Below are 22,968 nucleotides of genomic sequence, written 5' to 3' on the forward strand. Positions count from 1 at the left end.
GCTGAGGCGAGGCGGTTCCGCGCTGAAGGGCGCTCGCGCCGCCTCGCCGGCGCTTCTTTCTCCCCCCCCCTTCCCCTCCCCGAACCCCCCGGGAAGCGGCTGGCTGCGGGCTGCCTCTCGCTCCCCTCCCCTCCCTTTTCGTTTTTATTTTATTTTATTTTAATTTAACCCCCCCTCCCTCCCTTCCCGCGCGGCGGCGGCGGCCCTCTCACCCCTCTCCCCCCCTCCAGCCCAAGATTCCCCCTCACCCTTCCCTACCCCGTCATGGCGACATGAGGAGCCCGCCGGCCACCGCCGCCGCCGCCGCCCCGGGCATGGGCCCCGCACGGTGCTGAAGCGCCGCGGAGGAGCCCCGGCGCCGCCGCCCCGCCATGGGGTGCTGATGGCCGGGCCCCGCCGGGCACCCCGCCGCCGCGCAGGGGAGGTGAGAGCCGGGAGGGGACCGGGGGATCGGGGCTGCGGGGGGTGTGCTTGTAAATGTTGGGATTGTAAACGCTGTGGTCATAGAGGCGCCGAGCATCCTGCCAGCCGTGCCTTGTGTGCCCGTCCCCCCGCCCCGTGCAGGGGCTCAGCACCGTCTGTGCCCCAGGTGTGACTCCGGTCACACACGGGATCCACAGTCAGAGCATGGAAGGGGTTGGAACGCACCTTGAAGATCCTGTGCCATGGGCAGGACACCTCCAGGTGACCAAGTTCTTCCGAGCCCTATCCATCCTGGCTTGGAACACTTTCAAGGTTGGGGCATCCACAGCCTCCCTCGGGCGACCTGTTCTAGTGTCTCGCCACCCTCATAGTAAAGAGTTTCTTTCGAATATCCAACCTGAATTTTCCCCCTTTCAGTTTGTACCCATTACTCCTTGTCCTATTACTACGGTGCCTGAAGAAGAGTCTCTCTGCAGCTTCCCCGTAGGCCTCCTGGTTTTGGGTTTTGTTCTCTCGTCTTCGTGTACTTCATTTGCAGAGATGGGCTGCGCTCTCTGCCCGCTTCCCTCTTAGCTCTCCCGGCTGCGATGGGAGAACTTTCCTTGAAGGAGGAGCAGCACCGTGTTCTCTAAATCCATCTCCAGAGGGGTGACCTGAAGGGAGTGAGATGGCCATGGGTTTTTGTGCCTACGGTAAAAAGCAGAGTGACAGAAAAAGCCCTGCTGAAAACTTGTCCGTTGAACACATAAAAAGCTGCTCTCCTATCCTCCCCTTTGGAAGGAGGGAAAAAGGAGCAATCCCTCATTTTGCCACTCTTAAAAGCAAGGGTGTTAGACAACAGGCTGATTCAAGCCTGAGTTTAAAGATTATTTCAGCATCAGCCTTTGTCTGCTCCCAGACATTTCTTTCTGTGGTGTGCTGCAACAGCGTGTACATGGCACAGCCCCTTTTAAAGACAGAAGGGTGAGATTTTTTGAAAATGAAATGTTTAAACTGAGCAAGATGCTGGTGGTGCATGACACACTTGGGAAAGGGGAGCATCTGCCCTTCGGCTGCAGGGGGGGCAGCTGTGCCCCCCACCTCTGCCCCACTGCAGGTGCACCTGGAGCCCAGGTCAGACGAGGTGAGGGTGTTTCTCAAAAGGCAAATCACGGCATCTTTTCCTTGTCTCGAGGGTTGGATTTTGGATGCCTGCAAATGATTCTGATTTGGTTTTCAAGTAGTTCGGCTGGCTCGTAGGGCAGGGGGAGGGCTTGTTCTCAGCAGTGCCTACACAGACCTTGGCGTGGGATGTGGGAAGCTCATTTTTTGGCTTCTCCCCAGCAGGAACTGAACTTTCACATGGGGGGTGTGTGTATATAGATACACACACACAGTTTTAATTATCTGTCACCCCTGTGTCGAACTTAGGCACAGTTTGATGTGGCAGAACTGATCTTAGCTGCTGCTTTTACTCTGTCTGTTCTGTATTCCCAAGTCCTGCAGTTCATTTGGTCGGGGACCCTATTAAAAATCACTGCTACTGCCTCTGGTGAGAGCCCTGCTGTCGAGGTCCTGTCCACAAAAGGTTCTCCTTGCAGGATGCCAGCCAGGGCCAGGCTTGGCTGCTGTTCCATGTTGGGGGTCTCAGCAGCCCACGGGCTGCTGAGAGCCCACGGTGAGCAGGAGCTGCACAGCATTGCTCTGCCTGGGTGACAGGAGCTGTGTTTCCCTGTTTCCAGAGCCGTCTTCCATCTTACGGTAACCCTTTGATGCAGTCAGCCCTGTGAATAAATGAGTTGTTTTCCTGTTTTCAGTCGTTCCAGTAAAATGTTCCTACATTTATCAGTTTGATCAGGGGTCATTCCAAGCCTGATGCTGCCTTTGCTCATGTCACTGCCCTGGGAGAAGTTTTTTGGTAGACCAAGTGTTGACAGCTTGGTAAAGCTTTGAGCATCTCCCCTGTAATTACAGCCTCTTTAATTTTCCATCCTCAGCCTTTCTGTGCTCACCTGCCTCTGAGCATCCCTCCTGCACAGACTGCAATGAGAGCTCCAGCAGCGTCCCTGTGCTCAAAGGTCCCTTCCCTCAGGGCCTGCTGGAAGATGCTTCCCCTTGCACACCTCCAGCCATTCCATGGTTAAAGCAGTTATTACTCTTGACCTCACGCTGAACTGGCTTTTGGGGGAACATTTATATTCACAGGTATAATCATTATGTTTTTACAAGGCACTTTTTGTATTTAGGAAATAAAGTTGAGCATCACACCAATGTAAATAATCCATTTGAACTGGGTGATGGAAGAGATAGATAAAAACACGTGCAGTTTATGCCACACTGAGGGATTTTTAAAAAGGTCAGGCAGGACCCATGACCTCAGGAAAACCAGACATCATATTTTGAGTGCCAAGTGATAACCCTTAGGACTCGATAGCCTGAGCAGCTGTGAGTGCAGACCTGCATCTCCAGATGGAATGTAACTCAGCTGTGGGATCTGAATTCCTCCCCTGCAATATGTACAATGTGTGCCCGGAACTAACTTTGCTGGGAACCTGCCTGCATTTGCCTTTTTTCCTTTGCTCCCATGACTTGGTGGGGCCCGAGGAGGTCCTGCCCACAGACCTGTCAGCAGCACACTCCAGGCTGCTCATCAGGGAGGTGCATCTTAAGGGGGATTCTGCCTCATTGAGAATAGCTTCTCTGAGAACACAGCTCAGTAACAGCTATTTCCAAAAGCTGAAAAAGCACAGTGAAGTCACCGAGATGGACGGAAATCTCAGGTGTCTCCGTGTCTGCACGAAGCAGATGTGGTCTGACATTTTCCCTTCCTGTGTGTTTGCTGACTGCAAGTATTATCAACACTCACTCATTAACCACAGTGGGTACTTGCACTCGCTGTGCCATAAACTCCTCTCTAAGCTCACTTATCAATACCATGTTGCCATGCAAATGTTCCATATTGCTCAGCAGCCCAGACACCAAACATCTTGACCAGCATGATGCGAGGTGCTGGGTGAACCCCTCTACAGAGGCTTTTGGTGCCTCGCAGCTCCCATGTCTGGGTTGGTTTTATTTTAGGCCCAGGACTGGTTTCAGGCTGTCCAGAGCTGTGGGCATATCAAGGCTCTCACAGGACAAGAGAGATGAACATACAAGGAAGAGCCAGGACTGTGCCTGTGCCATGCTATTTTTGCAGACAATTGGAATTATATCCTTTTCTGTATTGTCTCAACAAGAGGCTAATTAGTCAGCAAGCTTGAGCTCCTGGAGGATAATTAAGCTTTATAACTGTGGGTTCTCTTTGGTTGATGAGAAAGAGGAGGCAGTACCCTCAGAGCACAAGAATGCTGCTCTGCAGCTACTATGCTGTACCTCATAATTGATCTATTGTTTCAACAGCAGATAATTCTTCATTTCCTCATAATTATCTCTTTTTACTGCCTCACACTGTATCCTGATATTAGCTGTAATCACTAATTTATCCTGAAGCCAATCAGAATCTATAAAGCAAAATATTGGCCTTGGTGAGCACTTAGGCTTTCAGACAAAATTCCCTTTTGTTGCTGTCAGGAGGAATCAGGCCATGGTAGTCAGACATTTTTGGATGTGGGTGTTGAACTGGGTACAAACTTGTTTGGTTTTATCACTGTTCATTGATGTTAATGACTGACTACGACAGAAAGAGGTAGTGCTGAATCCTGTCTCTGTGTTTTTGCCCACGGAAGCATTGTATTTATTTGGTTTCAGGGGATTATATTACTCAAAAGGTGATGCATGATGCTTTAAATTCTGAATGCCCGTTGGCCCTTGGCTCTAGAGAGTTATTTTTTATGGGGTTGAAAGCCTCTGGCCCTATTTTATGAAATTACTGCTCTCCCTCATACTTTGTGAGCTTGGTTTTCCTTGGAGTGACTTCTTTCAAGTTACTGTTGATTTATACCAAGTTACACTGGTGGTGGGAGAAGTGAATCACCCTCTGCATGTATTGCTTTGAGGAGACTACCAGTGAGACATTACATAATGCCAGCTTTGGTTTGCCCTTTTTTAAAAATTTTAAAGCTTTCCTGCTGTTTGAAGAACAGACAAGCTGCTCTGGGCTCTTAGATCTGGGCTGCTTTGAACCTTTAGCCCTTGAGACCCCCAAGTGCTTGAGGCTAGAAAAGTACCTCTGAAAACCGACTTGTCTGAGGCCCCTGCTCCAGCAGGGCCACCTAAAACCAGTTGCTCTGTGCCATGTCCAAACGTTCTTTCAATGCCTCCAAGGATGGAAAGCCCACGGCCTCTCTGAGCAACCCAGCCAAAGCTCTGTCACCTCACAGTAAAGAAATGTCACTGAATGCCATCCTCTGGTCACAGTCATTCAGCCACTTCTCAGTCCACCTCGATGTCTGCTTATCCACACCCCACTTCCAGCCAAGAGTCTGCCCAGATTTTCCTTGGCCTTCCTCCTGCTACCCAAGTACTCAAGCCCCTTGATGTCTCCTGTAGCTTAACACAATTCCAGCTGGGCTTGGGCTTTTGTCTGACCTCATCCCCAGCTGCCTCCACTCTCTCGTGTCCCACATGTCCCAACAAGCCCCTCCTTTTAAGAGGGTGTGGGGCCCAGTGGAACCCCTCTATCCAGGACTCTCCTGGGTTTCTTGTGCTCTGCCTGCACACCTCACTGTCCTTGGGAGTCCCCCACAGGGACCAAGGCACCAGCATGTCCTCTCTGCTGCTGAGCCTGCATCCCTCCACTGCAGTGCTCCCGGGCCATGGGAGCCATGGCAGCACACCTCTGTGAGCCCAGACTGTCTTGTCTCACCTGCACACACCTCTCCATGTTAGCTCCCCACACTGCTCCCCTCATGAGCAGACAAACACCTCGGGGAAGCACCCCAGTGTGCTTACCCACCAGAAAGGGTGTGGGGGTCCTCCAGAATGGAACCTCATAGATGTGTGCATGCTTACATGCAAATGCTCAGTGTGACACCACTCAGGCATCATTTGTTATTATTCTTCTGATGTCTTCCTGTCACCTCACCCTACATGCTTTGAGCAGAAGGTTTCCTTTCAGTGCCAGCAATCCCTTACTTCCACCCTTGCCTTTCTTCCCAGACACTTCACTTACCTTGATAGCGGAGGTGGGCACTTCCTGCTTCTCTGCTGCACATGGGGCTGAGGCTCTCCAAGCTGATGAGTCCCAGGGAAAATCCTGTCCATTTCCCAGAAAATTCATGTTGTACAGCCTGCTCACTTTCTCCTTACACTCCTTCACTCACCACCACGGCTCTTCCAAGACAGGCACACCTGCAGGGCCAGGGCCCTGGGCACTCCCTGCAGAGAGGGCCCCGTGGTGTGCCACCACCACCGTGCCTGACACGGTACTGGAGCAGGGCTGTCAGAGACGCCCTTCACGGCAACTCAGCTCTGCCTAAAACTGCTGCTGCCTCTTATATAGACTGCCCAGGTGCTGCTGAGTTGGTGCTTGGCTCTCCCTAATTTGGGGCAGCTGATGCTGCTCATTGAGGCTGTTGGGGTTCCCTCAGCCCCCTGGTTTAGGGGATCAGCAACAGCAGTGGGCACAAGCTCCTCAGAGGTTCACAGGTGTTCCCCAGTAGTCCTGAACCTTGTCCCCAAAAGATCTAGAGAGTCCCCAAGCAGAAACCAGAGACTGCCGTGCAAACCTTGCTCACTTGCCAGTGGGAGTTGCTCATTCCTTTGTCGGTGGCGTACAGGGGATTTGTACAAGGCTCAGCCATTGCTGGCTTGGATTTATCTGTCATTTACATTGGAAAAAGCATAAATATAATTGGGCTCGTTTCAGCAAGTGCTAGTTTCTCTTTGCTTTATTCTGTCTGGTGCTTCAGTTCTGAACACGAAGATGGCACCATCTTTTTGGCATGTGACCATTGTGATTGTCCCAGGCGAGGGCTGACTGTCCTTGACGTGACACCCCAGTGCACACAATAAAGGATCACATTCCTGACCTGTTCCTGAGCCTTGGAATCTGCTGCCAAACAGTAGCAGGGCCCATTCCTATTAAAGTCTATCCCGTGGCTGATCTATATAAACGTTGTGAGGAATTTACATCTTCCATTCATTTTTAGGGTCAAATAAACCAAAACCTCCGAGCAGAACTCATGAAAATATATTGAGTTCCATCTCCTTTTTTGTATCAGCACACACATTGTGCAGCTGGAGCTGTTGTCCTAGGGCTGAATCCTGAGTGTCCCTTTTATCCACAGTTTGCCTGTGTGTGTCTGTCGCAGCAGGGGAAGGAGCTGTGATTAAAGCAGCCCCGTTCGCACCGCTCGGAAGCTGTGGCAGGGAATATTGAAGCCCTTACTGACCAAAGACCTTTCTGGGCAAAGGCTGCTTAAATGGACTCATCTTGGCAGTTGCCAGACAAAAAGGAAATGCAAACCTCCTCCTCCTCCTCCTCCTCCTCTGGCACTTCTACCAGAGCCACTAGAACAGGGAGTGGGGCGGGCATGGGTCTGGAAGCACGCCCATCACGCCAGGAGGGAAGAATGGTGACATTGTCTGAAATCTCAGTCAGGAGTTCATCTTCTACCGTGTTTTTGAAAAATCTCTACTTTGGAAAATATCATTTTAAGTTTCCTGTAAACAGCAGACCCCTGATGTCAGTCACAAGGCTGGGAGAATGAAGGGGAGCAAAGATCTCTTAGAACTGTTTATGGAGCTGCTCTTTTCCAGAGGGCTCCTCCTTCCTAGCTGCTAAATGGACCCTGGGATTTCTGTTTCAAAACAAGACGTAAAAACCCCTCCCTCCCATCAAAACACTGCTCTGCATTCCCTTTTCAACCCGTGGTTTTAGCTGGCAGATTGCTTTAAAATGTTTGCAAAAATTCATGTGTTTGGAAAAGCAGCACTAAAATGAGGTCAGCTTTATTTGCACTCCCAGGGAAAATGTAGTTGGAGGAAAAGAAGTGGCGAGCGAGTGATGTACGTGAGCCTGCCTGAAGGATGCTGCCAAAATACCTCAGAGCCTTGCCTTTGTACCAGCCTGTGGGAGGCAGCTCGGGCTGAGTCACACACACAAGTGGCAAGGGCCCTCTTCCTCTGCCAGCCTCCAGAAAATTGCCTCTTTCCCAATTTGGGCTCAGCCACGGCTGGAAGGTGCTGCTGGTGAAAGGGGTGACATCACCTGCAGGCCCTTGGGTCTGACACTAACCCACTGCTCGTGGGGACAATTCTTACTGGGCTTCACATTTGACCAGAAGTCGGCTTGTTGCTTCAAACAGACATGCTTATGCACGTGTTAACATCTGAAATGGGGTTCCCAAACATACTTTTTGCAGCCATTTAGCTTGAAAAATTTTTATTGTCTCACAACGCCGTCGAGCTGTTTCCATTGGCCATTTATTTTGTACATCCCAAACCAGCTGAACCCATGCTGGCCATGTGCTCATTTATTGCTGTCACATCAGGCTGTGCTTTGGCATTTCCAGAGTTCCAGAGTGCTTCACTGCCAGGGTGTGAGGAAAGAGTTAAGCTGAGAGAAGGCCCCAGGTACTAAAACTAACATCCATCCCAGCCCCCGGCCACAGCTTTGAAATTTCTAATCACAACTTTGCAGTTAGACATCTCTGCTAGCAGTAGGCTTGGATCCTTTGAAATCACAGATGGCTGGCTGGAGCTCCGAGGAATTCAGTCTCCTCCTCTTCCTTCTGCTTCACCTTCCCCCCACTGCCCAAAAAATCTGTTTGCAGGTCATCTGTGAGATTTTATTATTGCTTGCTAAAGCTGAAGCAGATTTGGCCGCTGGGCCCTGAAAATACAAGGTCTGCAGGAATTGGTGTGGTGCTTCACCTCTACCGGAATTACCCCCCTTGTTCAGAATACCCACCTGGACTGATGTGCAGAACAAAGACCCTGGGGTTTGGGCTGTCTTTAGCCCTGGGAATCTTGGTAATTGTTCGCAAAATGAGCTGTGTTAAAAAAGCAAGCAAACAAACAAACCCCCTCATAGCAAACAGAAAACAAGCCACAATCAAAACCAAAGAGGTTTTTGTTACTGCCCTGAATTATTTCAGTGGCCCTGTTTGTAATTCAGTTGTATGAGGACAGTTGAATTGCAACTGGAGGCAAGAAAATCAGGAGCTGTGTTAGGAGCTTGTCTTGCTAGTACATAGTATGTTCCTGGAGCAGCATCTTTTGTGTGCAGGAGGCATTTTTTATAGTCACTGCAAGTGATTACAAAGCCTGAAAGTAAAAAAAACCTCCTCTATTTTGCATCCCACACGAATGCACCCCCAAACCATGAAGTATTATTTGGTCAGGGAGTCGTCTGCCCCAATTCCTGCAGAAACTGCTTTTGGAAACTGTAGCCTGAAGCATCTGGCAGCCTAAAATCTCTCCAGGGGAACTCAGAAGCATTTCTTTGAGTCAAGGTAGCTATAAACTTGGACCAAAGAGAGATCTTTATGAGATGAGAGATCTTTATTTTATGGACCAGCTCGGGGTGTTTACCATGGATTAGGAGGTGATTTTTGATGCCTCTTACAAGTGGAAACTTCACACCAAGGTTTTGACTCTCTAATTTCGGAGCAAGATGTGACTTGCAGCTCCTCACAGGAGGCATCAAAGCCCCTGCCTTGACTGGGCTCACTTCTTTATTAACTCCCCAGCTGTTCTTTCAGAGGTTTCAGAGCAGCCAGCTGACCTTCCAGTGAAGATCAGGAACTTTAGGAGCTGTTTGAACAGTGGTTGAAAAACTCCCAAAGTAACCACAGGGGAAAAAAGCCCCAAACCCAAAATGCCAGCACCCTGGAGCTAAAGGTGAATTTTGAATCAGGGAAACAAGCAGAAAGCTGGGGTGAGTTGGTTCATGGTGACTGTCCCGGCTCGGGCAGTTCAGCTGTGGGTGGCTCGGGCTGTGGTGCAGAAAAACACGGGAAGTTTTTGGCTGGAGCCAGTGTTTGGTGTGAGGGCAGGCTCAGGCCTCCTGCTGGCCCTGCTGCTGTCTGAGAGGTGCTGCCACAGCGACAGGGCTCTGGTGCTGCTGGCACTTTGCTGGCCTGCTCAGGTGTCACCATCGTGAGCTGGGCAGAGAGAAGAGTCCATGCACCTCCCTGTGCCATCCTCCTGCTCCTCATCCTCCCAGCTCCTGCTCTGCCTCTGCTCCCTTGTGTCTGGGGAAGCCAGCACACAATCCTGCTGGCGGTTTTTTCCAAAGGCACGCATTTATCTGATGGAGAGCTATGTAAATGGAGATGCAAAGTGGATTCAGCCCCGGGCTGCTTGGCCAGTCTCCCGGCTGTGCTCTCTGTGCTGGAAAACTGCGCCGCTCTTGCTCCAAGGGAAACTTTCAAGCGCGTCATTCCTCTCTTTTTTCCCTTATAAAGGTTATTGTGCCTCAGCCCTCAGTTGAATTACGTCCCTAGTTCACAAAGGAGAGGTTATTTTCCCCTCTCTTTTGCCCTTGCCAGCTGGAGAGCAGTTGGCAGCAGAGCTCGCTAAAAATGCCCCTCGCAAGGCCCTGGGTACGTCGGGGCTGCAGGGACACCCCGAGCTCTCTGCTGGGGCCACTGATGAGCCCAGGCAGCACAGGGACAGCCTCAGAGGGGATGGGGTAACTAAAAGCTCTTTTCTGGTGCCAGAGGCCTGTGAAACCCACTTGTGTTGTAAACATGGGGGGAGTGTTTATCAGTCACAACAGAAGAAAACGGCCTGACATTTTTCCCTGTGTTGTCTCCAGTGACTTGGGGGTTGGCTAATTACTCTCTCTTTCCTGCAAAACCAGGAAGGACTATCAATATTTCATATTAGGAGACATGGTCTGGCTAAATATAGCTCCTGTTTTTTTCCTGATGAGTGTGGAGCGAGCTGCTCCCGGTCCCCCTGGCTCTCAGCACTGCTCTCAGCTTCCACCTCTGCCGTGGGTCTGCTCTGCCCTTGCCACATTCCAGCTGGTGCAGTGCTCAGGCACAGCCTTGGGGAGCCAGTCTGGCCACAGGGAACCTGTGCCTCCGATGGGAGGCTCACAAGATGCTAATGGAGCCCCCGAGGGAAGGCTGTGACTCTGCATCCCTGTTTCCCCTTCAGCCCCGTTTACAGTGAGTGTCCTCAGGATCAGCCCCAGGTTTAAAAAAGAAATGCAAAACTGAGTAAATGCACGTAAATAAGCTGTGGTTGGAGGTTCTGAAGTTTCACTTCCCTAGGCAGTCTCCCTTTGGGCAAGTGAGGAACTTTTAATAGGGATTTTTCAGCCCACAGTGGCCATTTGGGGGCTGGTGAGAAGAGACGCCGCAGAGCTTTAGGAGCCCTGTTCAGGAGTCCTGGTTTCCAAGGTGTTCTGTCTATTCACTGACATCTGGACACCTTGTGTAGGGATGTACCAAGCCAGTACAGGCTGTCCCTTGTTCTTAGAGCAGGACTTGTTCTATAAAAATCTAATACAGAAGGGGTTCCTGTTCAGGACACAGGGCCCTGACGTTTATTTGCCACTTAAAACCTTCTGGGCTCTTAAATGGGGCAGGTTCTGTGAATAGAGAGTAATATTTCTTCTCTATCAGTCTTGATCTTTAAGGTTTCCTTTAGCTCTGAGAAAGCACCTTGAATCTTCATTTGCTCAGAGCTGCTTTTGTTGTTAGTTATAATAACAGATTGTTTTCCCTCAGAATTCTGTTTATTTTCTCAGAGTCAGCACCTTGCTTATTTCCTGTAAATACAGCCTGGGCTGTTGTATTCACATGAAAACGCTTGCTTAGTGTTTGGCCAATATCCACCTGGGGGGATTGCACAAGACCTCATGCAAAGAATGGGAAGTTTCAATAACTTCCCCACGGATTTACCCTTCGTTTACCATTTCACTGTTTTGTTTTAGTCATTTAACACTGTCAAAAATACAGCAAAAATCTGCAGCCATAGTCCCAGTAGGCAGTCTCAGAACTACCTAAATAACCTTTTCCATCAGGTCACCTTCTCCATTGGAGAGCAGGTAATGGAATCTGTTGTCTTTGAAGAAATAAAAGAGAAAAACCTTGTCTCTGCTTTGTTTTCCATTTGTAATGGATGGGTTTTTTGACAGGCTGTTAGTGCTTTCTGCCTGGACAGGCACAGCCCAGCGTTTGACCAAGCTGTCTTTGGTTTTGCAGGTAGCTGTATCCAGCTGGGTGGCAGGTGGATCCAAGGGTCACCATGAAGTTTTCAGGACCCCTGGAGAGCCAGAGGTTGTCTCTCCTTCTGGAGATGGCAATCTCTAGGGAAGCTCAAATGTGGAAAGCACATGTGCCGAAAATTCAGCCCAATCAGGTAATGTCTGTCCTTGCCATCATCCATCCCAGCAGAGGCAGGAGCTGTCCAGGGGGATTGGTGTGGGAGCAACTGGAGGTGTTCAGGAGTTCCCTGACACCTGGGGAATCAGCCTGTGAAGGGAGCAATTCCCTCTTTATTTGCTGGACACACCTGCCCCAGGGCTGCAGAACACACTGCACAGCACAGGGGTTAGATCTCTGCTGGGCTTGTGACAGCACATACACACATACATTGTCCTGATTAAATTAATTTTACAAACGGTGTGGATTATTACTGCCTGTTTCTGCTGGGCACCAACTCTGTCACAGTTCTTAAAAGCAGCTTCATTTTATGGAGTAATTCACTAACGACAGCATTGGTCTGATGCCTGCTCCAGGAAGAACCTCACTGACTCCAGCAGGGCTATTTATGGAGCAGGGTGCAAGCTCGTGTCAAGGGAAGCAGAGCCAGCCACTGGCCTGTTCCAGTGAGGAATGTTCTCACAGGACTGCAGGAAAATTGAGGGTGGGAGAGCCCAGGGGGGCTCTGCAGTCCAGGCCCCCTGTGGTGCTGCAGGGAGGTTGGACCGGGCTGCTCGTGGCCTCACCCAGCCCAAAGTGCATCTGTGCTCCTTTGGGAGGAGGCTCTGTCTCACCTGAGCACTCCCAAACACCTGTGCACTCCACAAAGTTCTGTGTGGAACAAAATGTGCAACGTGGGGACGTTGTCACAGAATTTCTGGCCCTTTGTTGCTGGGTTGGGCAGAAATAACCACACCGAGGGCCCGGATCCAGGCTTGCTGTTGTTGCACCACAGGAAACACTGACACAGGTAAGTCAGCTGCTGTCAGAGCTAATCCCTGTCATGTTTGTTTTCTCTGTCTGCCAAACAAGAAGCTGCTGCTGCTGGGCAGGAGCAAATCCATCTTTAAGGGCCTCAGTGTTTTGTTAATCCACGTTTTGGTTTCCAGAGGAGTGATCTGCTTGTCAGAGGTGTGGAGTGTGTTGTAGCTGTGGCTGTCTTGAGGCACGTACAGCTTAAGACTCTGGCTTCTGGTAAACCAGCCTGTCATTCCCTGCTGGCTGCACTGCTGGGGTGATTATAATGTAGGGAGATAAGATTACAGGATAACAAGATAGGGTAGGGACTCGGGTGTAACCAAACCAGATTCATGGGTGAAGATTTCACAGGGATCAGGCACTTGCCTTTCTGCCTTGGTGGAGTTGGTTCTGGTGGCTCAGAAACCACCACCTGCCTCAGGCAGACTTCCCAGCAATCCCTCCTCTTGTCCTTGCTCCTGGAATTTCCACCCCCAAAACTCTTGTCTTGGTGTAACCTTCTTCTTTCTGTTTTCCTGCACGTCAGCTCAGACACTGACATTATTGGTGCTGTGCTAATGAATGTTTTCTGGCAGTCAGGGATCACTGACTGGCAGTGGAAGCTCTGTGTGTGTGAGTGTGAGATGTAGGAAGGTCAGAGGGAGAGGAGAGCATAAACACAGCTGCCTGCTCGGGGGAAACCCGGGCTTGGGAGGCCAGGAGCAGCTGAGAACACTCGTGCCTGTAATCACACATTTCCCTCTGTTCCTGTGCTTCATCACACTCAGCTTGTCCAACTGTCCTGTGTTCCCCCAGCGTTCACTTGGGCAATGGGAATGATCCAGTTTTCTGTAATGTCTGCGAGAGGGTCCCATTCCCTGACATCCCCTGCCTTCCTGTGAAAGCAGCTGCAGCAGCCCAAAACCTCCCTTGCACGACACTGTTGTTTATTTTAGTGGCAATCGGGAAATCTGCATCCTCCTGTGGATCAGATCTGGCTCCCCACAGCGTGTGGAACTTTCCATTCCCTGCTCCAAGGGTGGACTGGCTGCACGGAGCTTAATGAACTCACCTGCTTTGGCAGTGTCTGCACAAACCCAGTGAGCTGTTTGGAGACACCAGGGAGGCATTTCTGGGGAGTAAACTTTCTGTTTTCGTTCCTTAGGAGACGTTTTTGTTCTGGTGTTCAAAACCAGAAACAGAAAATCCGTTTCTAAATATGTGTCACTTGAGGTCTTAGACAGGAAGAAAGAAACCCATAGTTACAGAAGCAGGAAGACTTTCCATTTTTAGGATGGGGTGCACAATCTGCTGGGGACTTTGTTCCTGGTGATTTAATGTACCTGTTTCTTCTGTTTTGTTTGTACTTCTTGTCTAAAAACTCCTATTCCCTTCTTTAAATGCAGACCAGTGTTCTGGGTATGTGCAGCATACCAAAGCCAGATCTCACAGAAGCTTTCCAGCCTGAAAAAACAGTGGGCTAAGTGTGGAACCTCCTCCTGCTGCTGAAGGGATTTGGATTTTTTTCCCTTCTGGCTCCCCTTGCCTCCTACCACCCATGGGTTATATGATACAGGTGACATTCAGGAGTTTTCTTGGGATTAATACTTGAGAAATGGAGCCATAAAGACTGGTCAAAGGTTGATTTTTGCATGTTACAAAGTAACTTTGTGGCTGAGAGGGGCGTGAGTGAAGCTTTTTGGATTTATTTTTATAGAAGGAGAGTGTGACTTGTGTCATGCCTCCTTTCTTTCCTGTTCTGGCTCACTGTGTCTCCCCACTCTTGAGGAATCCAGAGAGCTCAGTTTATTTCCAGTCCTAATAAAGGACACCTGCTCACTGCCCAGGAGCCCACAGACAGCAAGAGACACGGGGGGAGAGCAGAACACCTGTCTGGGACAGGAGGCATGAAGGACATGATTATCAGCTGAGCTGGTTTCTCTCAAATAGGCACCAGTCAAACAGAGTCATGTGTGAGTTCACAGATAATATTTATTTTAGCCTGCACATTCCACAAGTCTCAAGGTATGAGAGAGATCAGCATCCCTAGAGATGATTTGCTCTGTGCTTGCCCTCTGGAGCACCCACTGGGCCCTGGTTCTCCTGCCTGGAGCAGGGGTGACACACACAAAGTACCTCTGCTTTCCATCCAAAGGGACTTTGTCACCTTCAGCCCCCAGAGTGTCTCAGTTTTGCTTTTAGTTTCAATTAACTAAGGATCAGTGGCCTCGCTGCTTAATTAATGTTACTGTGCTGCATTTTGTTATCTGTGTTCTGAGGGTGTCACAGGGACAGCTGTGGGAGACGGCTGGAGCCTGGTATTTGTGTAGGAAGCTCCTTGCCCTGCATGGAGGAGCAGGGTTTGGGGGGCAGGGGGACCAGTTCTCAGTCCTGCGTGTCTCCTGAACCAGGCTGTACCAACCTTCCCTGGTGTGTAAACTCACCTGTCTGTCTGTGAGAGGATTCTGCCCCATCCTCCTGCTCCTTTATTTGCAGGTAGGGTCTGGAGTAGACAGCCAGGCAGAAAGAGCTGGAGACTCCCCTCCTTCCCTTGGCTTCCACAGGTAGTTCTTAAGGAGCCAGTTTGATTTTGGAGCCTTGCTTGTGCTGGACATGCACCGAGCTGAGGGTGCTTTACAGCTGCTCCTTGCTCCCACAGGCACTGTGGGGCTGGGGTTGGTTTAATTTCCCATCCCAGCTCTGCTGTGGCTTTGAGTGAAACACTTTTTCCCTTGCCACGGCAAGGACAGGCCCTGCAGGCACTGCATGTGCAGCTGCTGCTCCGGGTTCCAGCCCTGCTGGGAATGCTCACCCCAGGTCTGAAACGGTGCCCACAAAGGGCAGCAAGATCCCAGGCCAGGTCTCAGGGGGGCTGGGGAGGAGAGGCAGCACAGAGACAAAGAGTCTTCCCCTTCCCAGCCGTGCTGGTTTTGGGAGAAGACCTCACCTTTTTCCTTGGCAGGCACAGGGAAACAGTGCCCAGCCAGCACAGACACCACTGGGAGCTGTGGAAGCTGCTGCCTGTTTTGGTGGGATCGAGCAGGAACAGGATTTGCCAGGGATAGAAGGGCTGGGGGGGCGGTGTTGCGATCCCCCCAGAGCCCTCCCTCCCTCCCCAGCAGGAGCAGCACCACATGTGCCATTGCCATCTCCTCCTCGAGCATTCCCCTTCCTTCCCCTTGGGTACAGCCCAGGTCCCTTCCCAGCCTCGGGAACGCCTTGAGCAGAGCACTCAATAACCTCTCCCGGTGTGTGGTGTGTTCATTGTGCTCCTGGGCCCTCCTGCCCCCAGGGGGACTCGCATTTCACCCTGGAACTGCATTGATTTTAGAAAGAACCAATGTTTTATTGAAGAGCCAGGCCAGGCTGTAGCTGAGCAGCAGCCACTGCTGTAACACCAGGACTCAGGGCAGAACACGGGCACTGTTAGTGCCTGTGGAAGGTACATGTGGGTGTGTCAGTGGTAGACATAGCCTGGAGTGTTTATTTTCTATCAGTATTGGGTTGGTTTTATTCTAAATTCCCACTGCTTTGCCCTCATGGTGATACTGGGGGCAGTTACAGCCCAGCATTTCGTGCTTCTGGACACGTCCGTGCTGAACATCCCCAGCAATCCCCCTTGGAGTGAGACCAGGCAGTTCCTTGGCTGATGTGCAAGGCTCTAGAAAAGCTGGAAGTATTTCTGACCTGGATCACGGGGAAGGATTTTGTGTCAGTGACTGAGCTGTGCACGTGTTTGAAATTTAGCTGTTGTCCAAACAGATCGATGGGGGAGACACGGGCCAGACACCTACACCAAACACCAAACCCCAACTGCAGGCAAAGCTGCAGCTGCTGCCTCCCCATTCCCAACCAACTGAGCCACTGAGAGCCTTGTGTCACCTGTTTGTAATTTTCTTTATTTAACAGGTACTGAGCTAAAAAAATCCCTATAATTTGGAGAAAAAAATAACCTTTCCCCACAAAACCCCAACTGAGTACCTCCTCTCTGCTGTTCACAAGGGGGGTTTTGTTCCAGCTGGGAATTTCAGTGCATCCACATGGTTCTGAGGAGGTTAAAAAATAACTAAATAAATAATAAATTTCTGGGAACTACTCTGGAGCTGATCCTGCCAGTGCTTGACAAACTACAAGTCACCCGTCCTCTTTTCCCCACTGTACAGTGAGACTGGAGTGAGGTTTGGGATTCTCTAAGGAAAGGTGTCTTTTCCAAGGCCGGTTTTTGGGCTGGGGTAAGTAAGTGAAGGGACAAAGTGGTGACTGAGGCTGGCTCCAGGTTCCCCCTTTCCACAGGAGGCCTTGTTTCCGTGCCGTGTCTCCTGTAGAGGTAAAGCCTTTGGGACTTTGTCAGGCCATGTGTAAGAACAGTGTGTCTTTCTCTCCCCAGGATGTAGCCATTTCTCCAAGGCAGAGGGATGAGGTCATCCAGTGGCTGGCCAAGCTCAAGTACCAGTTCCACCTTTACCCAGAAACGCTCGCCCTGGCCATCAGCCTCTTGGACAGGTTTTTAGCAGCAGTGAAGGTAAATATTTGCAGCTCCAGGATGGGAACAGATTGCTGCCCTGGTGCAGGGTTGGTGTGTGCAGTGTGAGTGGTGAGGGCCGTGGAGCCAGAGCTGGGGGATTGGGGCACCCAGAGCAGTGCCTGCCTCAGTGCCCACGAGCCCCAGGCCAGGGGACGGGCCCTGCTCACCTCCATGGCTGCATTCCTCCCATTTGTGCCACCCCCAAATGCTGGGGCACCTGCTAGCAGCTGGAAAAAAAAATGAGGAGAGGTTGGAGGCTGGTGAGGGGGCTGGTGCAAGGAAATGGAGGACCAACATGGGTGAAGAAGGTTGACACACAGACAATGGCTTTTGGGGGAGTAGTTCCCTACCAAACTGCTCTACAGCCTGATGGACTCCATGTTAGACTGATGTCCAAGAGGTGGGAAGGAAGGGAAGCAAACACAGCTGCAGGTTGTCCTTGTGACAGCTGTGCCCAACTGGAATGGATGAACCCCTCTGGGTTTCAGGCTGCTCCTCCATAGAAACTGCTTAAAAAAGGGGGGAAAAAAAATTCGGGCTTCCTGCAAGTGAGACCTGCTGCCCCTCTGGTCCCCTTAGCTGGCAGTGCTTTGTACCTGCAAAGTGACCAAACACAGTGTGCTCCAACCTGGAATGGCTGGCCTGGAGCTGTGCAGTCAGGCTTTGGAAGTTCACCTCTTACCACATTTGCTCAGTTACATTCCATGCTCAGCAGTCCATGGTCTCATCTGCACGTGTCTCACCCCACAGCACCACTGTATTGGGTAAGCAACAGCCCTTAGGAGATGGCAGCTGGAGGATGCATTCCCAGCCTGGGCCTTGCTTTCCCGTGTGAGACACTTTGGTAGAACACAAGTGACATCATTCATTAACTCACCCCTTAAATATTAATAAATATTGATCATGTTCTCATGCAAGCCATGGAAGTTACTATTTTTCAGAATCCTAAGTAGCTGATTGACTGAAATGCTGAGATGGCAAAGGTTTAGATGCCTCAGGAGCCAGTGCCCTCAAGTGCAGGTTTTCTTAGAGCAAGCCAGAGTAGCCAAGGAGTTTGTACTGAAAGTGTGAGTCCAGAGCTCACTGTGTGCTTTGGGCAGTGAGCAGCCAAGGGGCAAAGGGGCTTTGCCTGGGTGAGCTCTGGGGCTTTGTGCTCCCTCCCCAGTTTTCCTCTCCCACAAAGCTCGTTGCCCTGATGCAGCTGAACTCCTGTTTTTTCACCAGGGACTTCATTGTGAACACCAGCAGTCCCTTCCCCAGGAACAGCCCTGGGGACTGCAGGGGCTGGCTGTTAGCCAGGGCCAGCAGTGTTGATGTACCTCACTGCACAGCACCTCAGCACGGCCCAGTCCCAGGCCTGCCCTAAGGGAGTTCGTTCCCTTGAACACCTGAACGCACGAGTGCAGGTTGTGAGCGCAGCATTTTCACTTTCCTTTGCCTTCAGCATCTCTGACCACAGGCAGGAGAGCCCAGGTGCCAGGAGCTGCTCACTGCTCTGCAGCTGAGCCAGGGTTTACAAACAGCCTCTGCCTTTCCAGCCCCAGCCACTCTGCAGGAGGTGGCCATGGCCAGTGCTTCTTCACTGCCAGTGGGAGTGAAGCCCCTTGTCAAGGTGGTCACATGTACAAAGCTCACAAAAAAATCCCCCTTTCCCCTCCAAACTCCTACTACCTTGCCTAAAAACCATCTCCTGGTGGAGGGGACCAGCTCTCCCTCACTAAACCCTGGGCCACAATTCTGGGAACTGCAGTGTGAAATTACAAGTGGTAATTTCACAAGGGTTTTTTAAAAACTTTTTCTAAGAGTTACACTTGCCCAAGCAAAGACAGTGTTTTCCAATTTCCATTCCCATTCCACGTGACCCACAGCAGCCCTGGGAGCAGAGCTCTGCTGCAGCAGGTGAAGTGGCTTTTCTGAGAGGGGACGAGCTCCCCATAGGATTTTCTCTTGGCCAGTTCTGCTGCAGTGCCTAAACTCGATCTTTCCAGTCCAGTGCTGCCCGCTCGGATCACGGGGCTGGCAGATCCTGCCCTGCCTGACGTCACGGAGCAGGGATTTGTGCTTGGCACAGCTTGCCACTGCCAGGGCATAGCCAGAGGTCAGCCTGCACAGGCACGAGGAGACCCTGGGGCTTGGGATGCTCCAGCAGAAGATCAGGGCATCGCTGCTGCATCCCACTGACACACAGCCCTCTCTGCTCTCCTGTCCCACAGGCCCGTCCCAAGTACCTGAACTGTATTGCAATCAGCTGCTTCTTCCTCGCTGCAAAGACCATTGAGGAAGATGAGGTAACTCTGTTCTTCCTCCGTGGAACACCATCCACTGCTGTCAGACTGTCTGCCCCCCCAGCCCTACCTTTGCTTGCTCGTGGTAGCTGCCACTTGCCAGGACAGGAACCAAGCATTTGGTGTCATTTCTCTAATGCTGGGTTATCCCTTTTCTTTTTTTGCCTTGGCTTTTGCAGAGGATTCCAGTACTGAAAGTGTTGGCTAGGGATAGCTTTTGTGGGTGTTCTCCAGCTGAAATTCGCAGAATGGAGAAGATCATCCTGGATAAACTGAACTGGGATCTTCACATGGCAACGCCACTGGATTTCCTTCATATTGTAAGTAAAGGGCTACTGATGCTCTTTCTGGTGTCTGTCAGTGCAGATAATCTGTCAAGAAGCACCTAGACAAAAATTCTACCTGTAGGGGAACAGACCTTGGAATATATTTGTAATTCCTCTGTACCTGTAGTTTCTGAAAGAAAATGCCTTGCCAGAGAATTCCAGAGGAGACCCATCATCTTGAAGTGCAAGATGCAAAATGTGGGCCTGCTGTCTGACCCTTTGGCCTGGTCTGGGGTTTGTTCAGCTACAGATTCACAGCCCCTGAAAACAGTGCCCCTAACTCTTCACTGCTAATGGTTTTGCTCAAAGCTAAGCACCAGGGAGCAAGGAAACAAGGAGTGCAGCCATGGAGAAAGCCCCAGGGGTGGGCTGTGAGTGTGGATCCATGCCTGCTGCAGGCCTGCATGGCCAAGAGCCAGATCCACGTGTGAAAGGAGATCGGGGGAGGTGTCCTGAGGTTCTTTGTGGAATTTTATCCTCTCTCCTTGCCTGAGGAGTTTGTCTGGGACCCCTGAATGCCACGTGTGTGCTGTAGAGAGAAGGGTGGATGGGAAGGGAAGGCCTTTTGCAGAGCCCTAGAGCCTGGTGCCCGAGCAGGTCCCACCAGCCAGGTTGCAGCAAGCCGTGGTGGGTTCAGCACACGGTGTTTTTCCCCACGGGGTGGAAATTGTCTCCAGGGCTGGGCTGGAGGATCCTCGTGTGCTCGCAGGGCCCAGCAGCTGCCCCCTGTGCTTGTGTCCCGCAGTTCCACGCCGTGGCCGTGTCCAGCAGGCCGCAGCTCCTGGCGCTGCTGCCCACGCCGAGCCCCTCGCAGCACGTGGCGGCGCTCACCAAGCAGCTGCTGCACTGCATGGCCTGTTTCCAGCTGCTGCAGTTCAAGGGCTCCATGCTGGCGCTGGCCATCGTCAGCCTGGAGCTGGAGAAGCTGCTCCCCGACTGGCTGGCTCTCATCATCGAGCTGCTCCAGAAGGCACAGGTGAGGAGGGCAGCGCACAGGGAGCGGGGAGGGACCCGGGTCTCACGTCCTGCTTGGTGCTCCAGCCCAGCCGGGCCTTTGTGAGTCCTTGGTGCCGATGGCTGCCTGCTGCTCTGCTTGTGTGGGGAAGGCTGGGCCTCGGCTGGAGGGACAGTGCTGCCAGGTCTCAGTCCTGATCACCTCCACTGGGTGAAGGGGGAGGAGCCGCGTGCCTTGATGGACACAGGCTCTTGCTGTACCAGGCAGAAAACACATCAGGGAAAAATTCACCTTCTTCGTGAAGGTTCATTCACAGCATGCAGGGAACCTTGCATGTACTCGGGGAGCACACTTCAGCTGTTAAAAACAGGCAGTGAAATCCTTTAATATCTCCAAGTTCTGCCTGCTTTCTTCCACGATTCCCACAAGGTGCAGGAAGGAGCAGGGGGGGTCCTGCACGCAGCACGTTGTTGGCAAGTGAGGTGCACTTGTGGCCGGGGCGCTGGGAGCCCGTGCCGTCTGCTCACCCTGCCAGTGATCCCAACACAGCCGTACCTTCGCTTGTCTTCCCACTCCAGATGGACAGCTCGCAGCTGATCCACTGCCGGGAGCTCGTGGCACATCACCTTTCCACTGTGCAGCCTTCTCTGCTGCCCAACTCTGTATATGTCTACAGTCCCCTCCAGCAGACCCTGGTGACCTGTAACAGAGGAGCGTTCCACCGCCAGCCCTCCTCTGTCCCAGGGCCGGGTTTGTCCCAGGACAACGGCCGGCCAGAAGCGCCCGTCACAGCTACAGCCGCGCTCTGCCCGCGCCTGCCCGCCCCCGCCGGCGGCTGCAAGCCCGGCTCCGCCAAGCGCAAGGTGGAGGAGATGGAAGTGGACGACTTCTACGACGGCATCAAGCGCCTGTACAACGAGGAGCTGGCTCCGGAGGCGGCGGCCCTGGAGAACGTGGGCTCTGTTTGCGGCGCCGACGTGTCGCGGCAGGAGGGCAGCGTGTCCCCGTGCCCGCCTCTGCAGCCCGTGTCTGTCATGTAGCTGCGAGGGGCGGGAAGGGGCCGTACCTTGTCAGGCTGAACTGAAGGGAGCCAAAAGAAAACCAGGAAAAAAAAAAAAAATCCCGACCCTTTTTTGAATTTTATTTCTTGTGCGGCTAATTATAGTTCCACTATTTAAGCACTTAAAAAGACAAAAAAGTATAAAAATCTAAAAAAAGACCCAAAAACCAAACAAAAAAAGTAGCAAAACCCTGTTTCTTTCTAGTGTTGTCGGTTCCACTGTTTTTCTGCTCTTGTGTGTTGTAACCCATTCTCCACATCTGAGAGCTCACACCAGCCCCGCGGAGCTGTTGCAGGTTTCCCAGCCAACTAATGCCTCTGATCCCATTCCCACCTGCTCCTTGCTCCCTTTCTGCTTGCTCCTCTTTTAGTTCTCAGCCAGTCTTGTGCATGACGTTCTGTCCTGCCCCACCTCCACCACAGCTTTCTTTTGCCCTTCTAAACAGAAAACCTCTTTTGTTAATAGGTGGGTGTTGAAAGGTGATAATATTGAAAACTGGATTTAATCAAAAGATTCGGCAGGAAAAAAACCCAAAGCAGTGCTTGCGAGCTGCTGCACACTTCAGCAATTCCCATAGGAGTGTGAAAGTGCTCTGTGCCTGGCACAGAGACTTCTCCCAGTTACACCAGTTTGCCTTTCCCAACACAAAGCAGTTACTGGGTTTTGTATCACTAGAACTGAAACCATGTTTTTCTTGCTGTGCTGCACTCAGTGTGGATTCTCACCAAGGCTTGGTTCTCTCCATCAGATGTAACCCTTTAATTGTGCAGAGCCCGGTTCTCCCTGCACATCTCCCAGCCCTGCTGGGTGAGGTGCCGGGGTGCCTGAGGTTTGGAACGTGTCATTATCAGCCACAGACCCCGAACAAAGCACCCCGAGCCTCCCTCGCGTTTTGTGTTCACGTAACTTCTAACCAAGAGTGTGACGTTGAGCGCGTCTCCTCCGTGTGACACCCTGTTCTCAGAACACCCCGTCCCGACTGTAAGCTCTCTCCACAGCCCTGAGGAAGGTATCGTATCCAGAGCCATTGTACTGATGAAAGCCTTCTGGTAGCAATAAAGAAAGTTGTCCTGGATTCCCAGTCTGCTCTTGTTTTCACCCACAACCTGGCTTGGCTTTGCCCAGAGGGAGCTGCTCTGTGCCAGAGCCCTGCAAAGGTGACGTGAGAGGTGCTGGGCAGCCAGGAGAGTCACCCAGCATCGACTCACTGCCTCTCCAGCAGTGCCAGCTTGAGCCCTGGCTCTGGTGCTCCTCACTCCAGGCTGAGTGCCTGGCTGGGACACTGCTCCATGTCCCCTGTTCTGTCCCCCTCCTGTTCCCTGCCTTCCAAGGTGCCATCTTACTGCAGCAGTCCA

General features: G+C 51.7%; 1 protein-coding gene across 1 annotated transcript; it reads left to right on the forward strand.

Annotated features, from left to right (window-relative positions):
* Nucleotides 1–252: 252 nt before the first annotated feature.
* On the forward strand, nucleotides 253–22,688 carry CCNI (cyclin I). The gene is made up of 7 exons (XM_014884927.2): nucleotides 253–424; nucleotides 11,505–11,661; nucleotides 16,849–16,983; nucleotides 19,200–19,274; nucleotides 19,451–19,591; nucleotides 20,343–20,573; nucleotides 21,131–22,688. Exons 2-7 carry the CDS (start codon nucleotides 11,548–11,550, stop codon nucleotides 21,590–21,592), a joined length of 1,158 nt encoding a protein of 385 aa, XP_014740413.1. The 5' UTR covers nucleotides 253–424; nucleotides 11,505–11,547; the 3' UTR covers nucleotides 21,593–22,688.
* Nucleotides 22,689–22,968: the final 280 nt, after the last annotated feature.

Source organism: Sturnus vulgaris, chromosome 4 (assembly GCF_052056855.1).
Source record: "Sturnus vulgaris isolate bStuVul1 chromosome 4, bStuVul1.hap1, whole genome shotgun sequence".
In the NCBI taxonomy this organism is placed as follows: Eukaryota; Metazoa; Chordata; class Aves; order Passeriformes; family Sturnidae; genus Sturnus; species Sturnus vulgaris.

Excerpts from the sequence above, each read along its gene's own strand:
- CCNI (XM_014884927.2), top strand. The coding sequence starts at position 11,548 with ATGAAGTTTTCAGGACCCCTGGAGAGCCAGAGGTTGTCTCTCCTTCTG. Across the intron at positions 19,275-19,450 it reads AGACCATTGAGGAAGATGAG|AGGATTCCAGTACTGAAAGT; the intron begins GTAACTCTGTTC and ends TGGCTTTTGCAG. Across the intron at positions 19,592-20,342 it reads CACTGGATTTCCTTCATATT|TTCCACGCCGTGGCCGTGTC; the intron begins GTAAGTAAAGGG and ends TGTGTCCCGCAG.